The sequence below is a fragment of the Aegilops tauschii genome, chromosome 3, assembly GCF_002575655.3.
Source record: "Aegilops tauschii subsp. strangulata cultivar AL8/78 chromosome 3, Aet v6.0, whole genome shotgun sequence".
Taxonomy (NCBI): Eukaryota; Viridiplantae; Streptophyta; class Magnoliopsida; order Poales; family Poaceae; genus Aegilops; species Aegilops tauschii.
Genome location: NC_053037.3, coordinates 507,450,717 through 507,461,102, shown reverse-complemented (window position 1 = coordinate 507,461,102; position 10,386 = coordinate 507,450,717). Strand labels below are relative to the sequence as shown.

Genomic DNA, 10,386 nt, shown 5'->3' with positions numbered 1-10,386 from the left:
CCATGATCTTGCGTGTGCGTAGGAATTTTGTTGAAATTACTACGTTCCCCAACACCAAGATCCTATTCGAACCATACCCTGGCTCAACCAGAGTCCCGTTGGTGATCTACCGAAAGTTCTCGTGCATATCCCTCTCATCTTCAATGATCATTATATGCATATGATGCAACAAGTCATGATCCGCCATAGAACCTTGGAGCTCCAGTATTCGGAAGGGTGATGAACAATTGCAAAGCTCTTCTGTAGCACACCGAAGGCTCTCCCCACATCTTTCCTAGCAGCCTTTTGACATTGGGCAAAGTGAATATTTTTGTTACCTTTTGGACACGAAATGTCTTGACCAAGGTGACCCATTGTGGATAGATGCCACCCGCAAGGTAGTAACCCATCGAGTAGTTGTGCCCATTAACCGAGTAGTTGCAAGCAGGAGCATCTCTTATAATAAGCCTAGAGAAAAGTTGTGATCTCGACAGCACATTCAAGTCATTGTGAGAGCCAGGCAAACCAAAGAATGAATGCCATATCCAAAGATCCATCATTGTAACTGCCTCAAGAATGACCGTTAGATTGTTGGTGTGGCCTTTGTACTGACCCTTCCACCCTGCAGGACAATTCTTCCATCTCCGGTGCATACAATCAAGTTATCCAAGCATCCCCGACCATCCTCTTGCTTCACTCTCTATCATCAGCCTCTGGGTAACTTCCTCTATGGGTGCTCTCAAGTACTCTGGACAAAATACAACGATCACAGCTTTAGTGAACCTTGGAACGGCCTCCAAGATTGTGTCTCCAACAAGAAATAAAACTACTTTGCGAGAATAAAAAGATAGCTCTGCAAGATAATAAAGAGTTAGATGATGTTTAAATAAAAGGATAATAAAGTAGAGAGTTTTGGAGAACAACGAGAAAATGAATTGTCCCTAGGCACTTGAATATGAGATGATAGTGATAATCATCATACTTATGAGGGAGAGGCCTAAATTAACATACTTTCCGTACTTGGATCACATGTTCTTATGACTAGAACTCTAGCAAGCATCCGCAACTACCAAAGCTTCGAAGGTGACCCACGCTTCGCCTTTCGCGACCGAACCAACCCGGGGCGGGGCGAAGGCCGCCGACTGGCCACTGCTTGCGGGACTCTAAGGTCGAAGTCACCCCATAACAGTGGCCCCAGGTGCGCACGCGGTTCATCCTTCATGGACCAACAAGGCGGGTCGCCCAGGCATGCGTCGTCCGGGCATATTGGACGACGCGAAGAGCCCCGCGGGAAGCCACTGCAAAACGGACGCCTCAGAGGGTACTCTCATCCTCGAAGACCCCCATGAGGCCATACCCCAACATCCGTTATAGGAGTAATTAGTAGCCTCCTTTATTAGGGACTAAATGAATGATTCTTTTGTGAACTGATACACGAATGACTGATTGTTCTTGAATCTAACAAATTTGATGATTGTGTTTTACTGCTGATAGGATATAAAATTCTAATGATTTTTGTATTAAATTTATACTCATCGAGACATGTATGTAAAGATTGCTTGTAGTAATAAACATCCCAAGATTACATTTATTTTAATGATAAAAAACTGGAGCAACAGGGGGAGAAGGCCATGCTGCTTTTTAATTAAGAAGAAGGTGTGACACACATGTGCTCCACGAAATTAACTAGAGTGGTTAATTGTCGCCCACAGATTCAAACATGGGTGGGCAGAGAAGTGCCACTGCACTGTCACCACTGGCTATGAGCCCATCCACATTTATTCGTGAAACAGTGTTTTTTAATATAGCATCGATTTTGGCATTTTTGCATAGAATTCCACGAATGTCATTTTTTTGCGGGTCACGAATGTCATTTCTTTGTGAAAGAAGGTGGAGAGAGAGAATGTCTGTCGTGGGGTTTGGGGGAAGGAAGCTGCGATGGGAATCCTATGGGGAAAGAAGAACGCTCCGGTGGAGAAGACAAGAGGCGTTGGGACGATGAGTCATTTGGGGGGAAAATGACGCATAGAAGAAAAGAAACGGTGCAATGGCCCTTCAGGAGAGGAAAGCAAACGTCACCATGGGAACCTGCTTGGAAGAAAATGAATACCAAACGGGGCAATAGGAAATACCGCAGGGGAAAATGTCAGCAAATGACGTGGCATCACGGACGGACGAATTGTTGTTTGTAACTGAAGTACTGAACTGATGACATGGCACACATGCTGAGGTGTGTTGTTTGTAACTGAAGTGTAACATGGCAATGTTGAAGTGGCAATATGAATGTTGAGAGAATGCGTTGTAGTGGGGATGAACTTCTTAAAAATGTAGGATTGATAGCTTCCTTTATTAGGCTCTAAATGAATGATTTTTTTGTGAACTCATACATGAATGACTGATTGTTCTTGAATCTAAAAAATTTAATGATCGTTTTTAGTGCCAACAGGCATCTAAAACTCTAATGGTTTTTGTATTAAATTTATATTGATCGAGACATGCATGTAAAGATTACTTGTAGAAACTGACATCCCAAGATTACATTTATTTTGATGATTATTGGTGGAGTAGTAAATGTGTTCTTTTTGTGTGGTACAAAATATAAAGGTGAACATGGTTTCATGTGCACCTGCATGAATAGTAAATTAAAAAGAATAGTGGGAGAATTCTAAAATCTGAAATTTTGGGTATCAAACTTGGTCGACCATTCTATTCAAGTGTGAAATTTCATGAAGAAATAACACCCGATGTATTCTTAGTGAAGAAAATACAATCGGGGCCTTACTATTCATCAAACAGTCCTTTTTAATATAGCATCGATTTTGTCGATTTTTGCACATTATACCACGAGTGTCATTTTATTGTGAAACTTCATACACGAGTGTGTGTCACAAGAAAAATCAGATATTTTCTAGTATTTTTAAAATTTACTATTCATAAAGGGTGCGCGTGCAACCATGCTCATCAAATCCGCGCGTCCGCGAAATATGCCCTCTTTATGCCTATTGTCGAAAAGGAAAATGCCTCTTCACAAAAATGAAAAAAGGAAATGCCATTGACTCGTTGCTGTCGGTGCCAAAACAAGGAAGGCAAGAAAGAGGAGAGAATTAGCAGGCGTACGCCGCGTGTGGGCTCTCCTCCTACTCCTACCAACCACGCGACACACGAGCATCGTCTGAAACACGCCGAGCCGAGAACCCGGAACCGCGTCAACACCAGGCACCAAACGCCCGCGGCGCGCACAATAAGGAAAGCCCCCGCTGGCGGCGATGGGGCAGACCCACAGCCAAGCCAAGCCCAAACCGGAGGACAGGCACGCGACTCCACAGCCGCGCGCCGACGACCACCACCAGGAGCACCCAGAAGCCGCCACCGGGAGGCGCCCGCCGGCCGCGCCGGCCATGGACACCTTCTTCCTGTCGCACGGCTCGCCGACGCTCTCCATCGACGAGGCGATCCCGGCGCGGAGCTTCTTCCAGTCGTGGCTGCCCGCGGCCGTCGCGGGCTCGGAGCGGCCGCGCGCCATCCTGATCGTGTCCGCCCACTGGGAGACGGCCACGCCGGCCGTCAACGTCGTCCGCGGCGCCAACGACACCATCCACGACTTCTACGGCTTCCCCAAGTCCATGTACCAGGTCCGTTCCCCGGCTTGCCTTTTCTCCCTTTCTCGTGCAAGATTCCGTCGGGAATCCCCTTCTCGTTTCTGGTTCGACTGAGATGAGATGCGGTCCTGGCTGGTTGGTTGGGTCTGTCAGAATCTGACCGTCGTGTGGATTCGCTGTTCCATTCCAATAGCCAGAACTGGCGGATTGCGCCGTTGTCATGGCAGGGGCGCACGCCAAAATTGGTTGGTAGTATTTCCTTTCCAGAACTTGCTCAAAAAAAGTTGGGCATCTTTTTTTGGGCGTGATCACTTGAATTTTGTGAGAAAAAAAACAGTGTTATATCATGCAACATCGTTAACTTAAAAAATTGTACATATTCAGAATACACTTTGGCGGATGGTTTACAGTTCGTAGTTAGCAACTTAGCACGCATTCGATTGCAATCAGCAGGCCGCTGGACTCGGTGTAGATGCTTAATTAGCATTCGTCAGAGTGGTGGTGAGCAAGGAAAGGGTGCACCCCGTCACTGGAGAGGGTGAGAAGAAGGCCCGCGGGGCGGCAATGGATGCGATGCGGCGTAGCATTGTGGCGGCGCTAAGGTTTGGTGCTTGGTTTAGAGGATTGCTTTTGGGTTTTACTCCCTCCGTCCCAAAATATAAGAACGTTTTTTACACTATACTAGTCCCAGCGAGGCGAGGTGAAAACCGAGACAGCAAAATTGGGGAAGAGAGGATGCGGTTAGAGTTCGGCTAGTGGGGCTAGGTGAGGTAGAAGGGCATGTCACCAGACAAAGAAGAGAAGGAAGAGACCAGAAATTTGACTATGATCTTAGAAGTCGCATATTCGGGCCTCTTTGACTCGTCGAATTCTAAAAGCACAACAACACAAAAAATGTAAGATGCGGTATCATGGCACAATGAACCCTATATGAATTGAAATCATGGAAATTATGTAACGTAAATTGTTTGTTTGCATCACAAGAATCAATGATCTCTTCCAAAACAGTAATTAGGTGCATGCCATAGTTCCCATAGAAACAAATAGTTGTTCCTTTTCTGAATTCCATTCTGAAGTGACCACAGCAAAAATTCTTTTTAGTTCCATTCCAATCCTATAAATAAACCAAACAAGTCACGGAGAAAATAATTATACGAAATACGTAATTCTCCAAAACTCTTACGATATTTCTTTGAACCAACGGCGCCCAAATGTCAATCTGTATTGTGGACTTTGTAGTAGGTTCCTGACGGATAATTCGGTGAACTTGGCATATGGAGCGCCCGTGATAAACACTAAGCCATACTGAATAGAAATTATGATAGACAGATGGAGTAGTATGCAGCATCCACCTAATCTGAGTATCACCACCCCCCTGGCCCCATGTGGATATCGATGGGCTTGCTTGTTAGATAAGGTGTAGGCATGGTGGGCTTGCCACTGTCATTTGAAAAGGTTGATGATTGATCAACAACCACTACAGTAAGACAATTCAGGCGTCAGAGGTGGTCGAAATGAGCATCCAAGATTGATTCCCCACCTACTACTACTTGCTACCGGTCTGATGTCAGTCTTGCATTGGCACACAATTCGATACTCTGGTGAGTGGTGGCGTGCGTGCATACAGCCTTGATCAACTGGGATTCAGCGGCTACCGCTAAACTCTTACGATATCGATGAATTGATAAACACGGTCTCTTTAAAAACAAGAATTAGTTAAACATGTTCTGAATCAATTCATCAGTTTGACGTAAGGATGCATGGTTTCAGCTTCAGCTGTATGGGCATTTGTTTCCAGTCTTCTCTGCTTGAACTAACTGAAGTGTACCATTGGAACCATCCAGCTCAAGTACCCTGCGCCGGGCGCCCCTGATCTGGCCAAGCGGACCAAGGAGCTCCTGGAGCAAGGCGGGTTCGGGCCGGTGAAGGAGGACCGGAGCCGCGGGCTGGACCACGGCGCGTGGGTGCCGCTGATGCTCATGTACCCGGACGCCGACATCCCGGTGTGCCAGCTCTCGGTGCAGCCCGACCGCGACGCCGCCTACCACTACAACCTCGGCAGGGCGCTGGCGCCGCTCAGGGAGGAGGGCGTCCTCGTCCTCGGCTCCGGCAGCGCCACCCACAACCTCCGCAAGATGGGGCCTTCCGGCTCGCCGCCGCCGCAGTGGGCCTCCGACTTCGACACCTGGCTCAAGGACTCGCTTCTCGGCGGCAGGTAATGCATGCTAGCCACCCACGGTGACGACGGAACCTGCAAAGCCAGGAGCCTCTCGTCTCGATCATGGATTCATGGTGCTGCCGCTGCCATTTTTCTTCTTCTGATTCTGAGTTCGTTTGTCTTTTGGCATGGGCAGGTACGACGACGTGAACCGGTACGAGGAGAAGGCGCCGAACGCCAAGACGGCTCACCCGCGGCCGGAGCACCTCTACCCGCTGCACGTCGCGCTCGGCGCCGCCGGCGACGAGTCCAAGGCGGAGCTGATCCACAGTAGCTGGACAAACGCCTCCCTCTCGTACGCCTCGTATCGTTTCACCGCCAAGAACTGACGGCCTCGATCGAGCTGCGTTGGCTGACTCGCGCGAGCCTCGGTGAACTGGTTGGCACTAATAAGCATGTCACGCTAGGTGTGGTGGGCTCGTGGGTCTTGAAATGTGTTGTCAAGATCACTTGCTTTCGTGTTGGGGCGTGGTCCTTGACAGTGTATTACTCTTGCTGTCTTACATGGCATGTTTTACATGATTCTGTTCGTGTATGTAAAAGAGTTTATTTATTTATTTTTTAAACGCGGTCCCTTAGGCCCGATTCATTAAATAAGCTTGAAGAGAATTGCCCGGTTAATAAACGGAAAATCGGGTGAAAACCGTCACAACTGGCCCGCAGAAACAAGGCACACAGGGCGACCTGGCAACCCACACAAGAACGCACACACGCCGCCGAGGGGAAGCGTCGAGGCTTGCGCCGGCCGATGCCAAACAGTCAACCACACGCGCCGGCGACCAGGCAGCTCCGACTGTCGACGAGCATTGCAGGAGAAAAGCGTTGGGTTTACGCCGAGCCAGCGCCAGAGCGGCGACTCCTCGAACACGCCGGAAGAGACCGACTACCAAGAACCATCATCAAACCTGACTCCGCCCGAAGCCGCCATCGTTGCCACAAACAGGAAGCCGCGCAACATCCGCATTGCCAGACGGGCACCTGCCGACCACAATGCCGCGAGCGTCCAGCCCATGAAGCACGCTACCGGGATCCGAAGCTCTTCAAGGCGACGCCCCAAAGAGGGAAGCGCCGATGTCGACGCCGGTCGCCCGACCCAACCGGGCCTTAGGCTTTCACCCGAAGAGCAAGATCCGAGGGTGTAAGAGGATGCCGGACTCCACAACGATGCCTCCAAGGAGGTTAAACGACGTCCACAGACGCCGACGCCGCCGGCCAGCAAGACCAGCCAAGCTTTCGCCCAGAGTATCCCCAACACCACCAACACCCTCACGCACTGCACCTTCACTGACCCGCCCACCTTCTCGCAGTGCCACCGCGCCAGCAGCACCAGAGAGCCACCAAGCACTTCACCTCCCTGCCGGTCAAGAAGACGCAGACGGGCCAGATCCGGCCGATCTGGCATCCCACCAACGCAGCGCCAAACAGGAGCCACCCGAGGCCAGCACGCCACTGGCCCGACCAGGGACGCGCCCCACAAGGCAGGCGAGGGGCCGAGCCCGCCCCGACCGCCGGAGAGGAGCAGCTAGCCAAAGACCAGTCGCCCGTCCACGACGCAGCCCGCGACCGCCACCCGCGAGAGCCGCTGCCAGGGAGCCGTCCCGTCGGAGAAGAAGCTCGGAGGTCCACCGGCGACGCAGCCAAAGCCTCGAACAGATCCAACTCTCGACGCAGAAAGGGGATCGAGCCTCCCCACCCCGAGATCCCGCGGCCTGGCGAGAGGAAGCCGACCCCGCCGCCACCGTCCGCCGCCCAGGCTTAGCCCGGCGGCCTCCTTCGGCGACAGCGAGGGGAGGAAGGGGGGGGCGGGAGGCCGGCCCGGCGGCGCGGGCTGGGATTCGCCCGTGTCGCCTCAGGCGAGACGACGCGGGGGCAGAGAGGCGGGTATTTCATAAAAGAGTTTATAATTTTTCAACACTTTGATCGAGGTGCCTTGAAACAACACAACAGCAACGGTAAGTCACACACTCTTTTAGTGAGGGAACGAGCACACGATCTTTATTTTAGGAGCTTTGCTAGACACATCGGGTTTTACGGGCCAATCAAGAATCAATGGTCCTAATTTAATTAGGACACTGATAAGTGCCACACGTGTGGCACGAATACATGGCAACTCCGAACGTATTTTATGGCAAGTTTAGTGACACGAGGATGACAACTTTAATTGTCAAGCATGGTAACTTCTTTTCGGATGGCAAGTTTAAGTTTTTTTTTCTTTTCGGATGGCAACTTTAGTTGTAAAAGACGTCAGGCTCGGAGTGCTTCGTGTCACATGTGTGGCACTTATCATTTGGGTTTAATTAAGCAGGCCCACCAGTGAACTTCGTAAGGTCCATTGAAGATTGCCCGCATTTGTAGTATAATTATCATTCGGGCCTCCTTATACTCAGTCGACTGAGATTTAACCAAGTCTCAGTCGACCTTGCATCATTTTGTGTCATCGTTTGCAACATTTTTTCCTACCGGTTGTAACAACCGTCTTGCTGGTTGTACCATGTCGTCCCTCATCGGTTGTAGCACGTCATCTCACTGGTTGCAACATCCTTCATTGACGGTTGTAGTATTTTAGTTAGAACAGTTGTAGCATTTGTTGTTGTTACTTGCAATACCATCACAATATTTTTCATCGCCATTTGTAGCATCCAGCCGTGTCGCTTGTAGCAAAAAAAAAAAACACGCTGACGTCACTCGGCTGGGACTCATTAAGTCTCAGTCGACTGAGTTCTTGACACACCCATTGTTATTTTAGTGACGGGAGTGCACACTCACAAGAGTGACGAAACTTTTTTTACACGTTGACTTCGTCGTTGCCCTCTCTGCTTCCCCACCGACTCGATTTTGCCTTGCCCCATGTTAGAGTCAGGTTTTGGGGTAGCGTCCCTCGCCACACATCTCCTTAGATTAATGCCCTTTATGGTCTTCAAGCTTAAAAGGCCCACAATGGCAATAGGTTAGGTAGGAAGTAGCAACAACATCCTCAAATGTGGGTGGAGCCGTGGAGGAGAACAATAATGGCGAGATCGACTACAGGAACAATGGGTGAGATCGACTAACATACCCTCCCTAGAACATTGAACTTGGGTGACAGCAAGATGGCAGAGTAGGGGCGATGGAGGAGAATATAATGGAGACAATAAGTTGTTAGTTGGTCATAGGTCCAAGATAAGAAACTGCATACCACAAATTCAATGTAACGTAGTAGCAATATTTTTCAGAGGTATGTAGTTGACATACCTAGCACCGGGTACATGAGACATGACCAAGAGAATCATCAAGCTTATTGAGGACGATAGGTTCACTTGTAAGCGAGCACCACAACCTGTGGCTCCCACTTTTGCTCGTACACTTGGGCGCAAACATCACGTTGTGCAAGCTCTCCCTACAGACGGATCGAGTCGACACCTATCCCACCGACCACACCCCTCGGCGCATATAGCCCGATAATTTTTTTCTGCTTTTCCTTCTTATTAAATTTTTCCTAGCTGAAACCTAGTAGCTTGCTAATTGTAACTACATGGTTATGGGGATGGAAGCTAGGACTTGATGGCACAAATTCGGATTTGTTGAGTTGAAAGTTGGGGATGTGAGAGTTGGGTTGGGATCTTGATTATTTAGAAGTTGATATTGTGAGGGTTGAAAGTTGAGGATTTTTAGATGAAGTTAGTGACGTGAGAGTTCATAGTTGGTGTTCGTCGTTAAACATTGGGATTTTGCTTATTCGCGGGTAGCATAAGACTTGAAAATTAGGACCTAGAGTTGAAATTAGGATTATGATAAGTTGAATGGTTTTTTTGGAACATAATTTGAATGTTGTGGAAATTGAGTTACATTGGATGCTATTTGCCATCTAGGGAGAACTATTTTTTTTTGCGATTATTGAAAGTCAGTAGCATGTTAGTTGAAAGCTATGATGTTGTTGTTGAAAGTTTACTTTTTATATTAGCCGAGACGACTTCAATCTCTAGCTACGACACATGCAACAACGAAGAAGGGTGTAGAGGCCTCGTGCCAACATAAATGGTGCATGGATCATATCTTCCATGAGATTTGGACGTTACCCCGACATGGAGTGTCCATTACTTGACTTGGCAGCACAACTTTTTTAATTACTTGTCCCCTTTGAAAATTTGTGTGAGTCGGCTACCCAAAGATCTTTTTTAACGCGGTACAACGAAGATGCCCACATACATGCACACGCATATTCATAGTCGACGGGAATATCTTCTCCCAGTGAACGAACATTGCCGGAAAGACTGAACCAAGTCTAGGACTTGAACCCTGGTGGCTGGTTCCACCACGGGGAATCTAACCATCTGAGCTACGCTCAGTTCGGTGGTACCCAAAGATTTGATAATGTTAAATTTTTAAACGCAACAGTTATCAGTAACAAACACCTTCAAGACAAGATGATGAATTGTTGCTTCATCGTTAGAAGAAGAACAAAAGCAACAACAAAATAAACTGCCACTAGCCATTAAGTTAGACTGAAACGGTAGACGACCATAGTTACTAGCCATATTAGTCATGTATATGCTGGTAAGCAGACTAACTTGATAAAGACGGTTATGCTTACTTATTAGACACCATGATCAC

General features: G+C 48.6%; 1 protein-coding gene across 1 annotated transcript; it reads left to right on the top strand.

Annotated features, from left to right (window-relative positions):
- The first annotated feature begins 3,129 nt into the window (after positions 1-3,129).
- LOC109744220 (extradiol ring-cleavage dioxygenase) lies at positions 3,130-6,393 on the top strand. The gene is made up of 3 exons (XM_020303313.4): positions 3,130-3,611; positions 5,423-5,793; positions 5,933-6,393. The coding sequence occupies exons 1-3, from the start codon at positions 3,246-3,248 to the stop codon at positions 6,123-6,125; spliced, it is 930 nt and encodes a 309-aa protein (XP_020158902.1). The 5' UTR covers positions 3,130-3,245; the 3' UTR covers positions 6,126-6,393.
- Positions 6,394-10,386: the final 3,993 nt, after the last annotated feature.

Excerpts from the sequence above, each read along its gene's own strand:
- LOC109744220 (XM_020303313.4), top strand. The coding sequence starts at position 3,246 with ATGGGGCAGACCCACAGCCAAGCCAAGCCCAAACCGGAGGACAGGCAC. Across the intron at positions 3,612-5,422 it reads TCCCCAAGTCCATGTACCAG|CTCAAGTACCCTGCGCCGGG; the intron begins GTCCGTTCCCCG and ends GGAACCATCCAG. Across the intron at positions 5,794-5,932 it reads GACTCGCTTCTCGGCGGCAG|GTACGACGACGTGAACCGGT; the intron begins GTAATGCATGCT and ends TGGCATGGGCAG.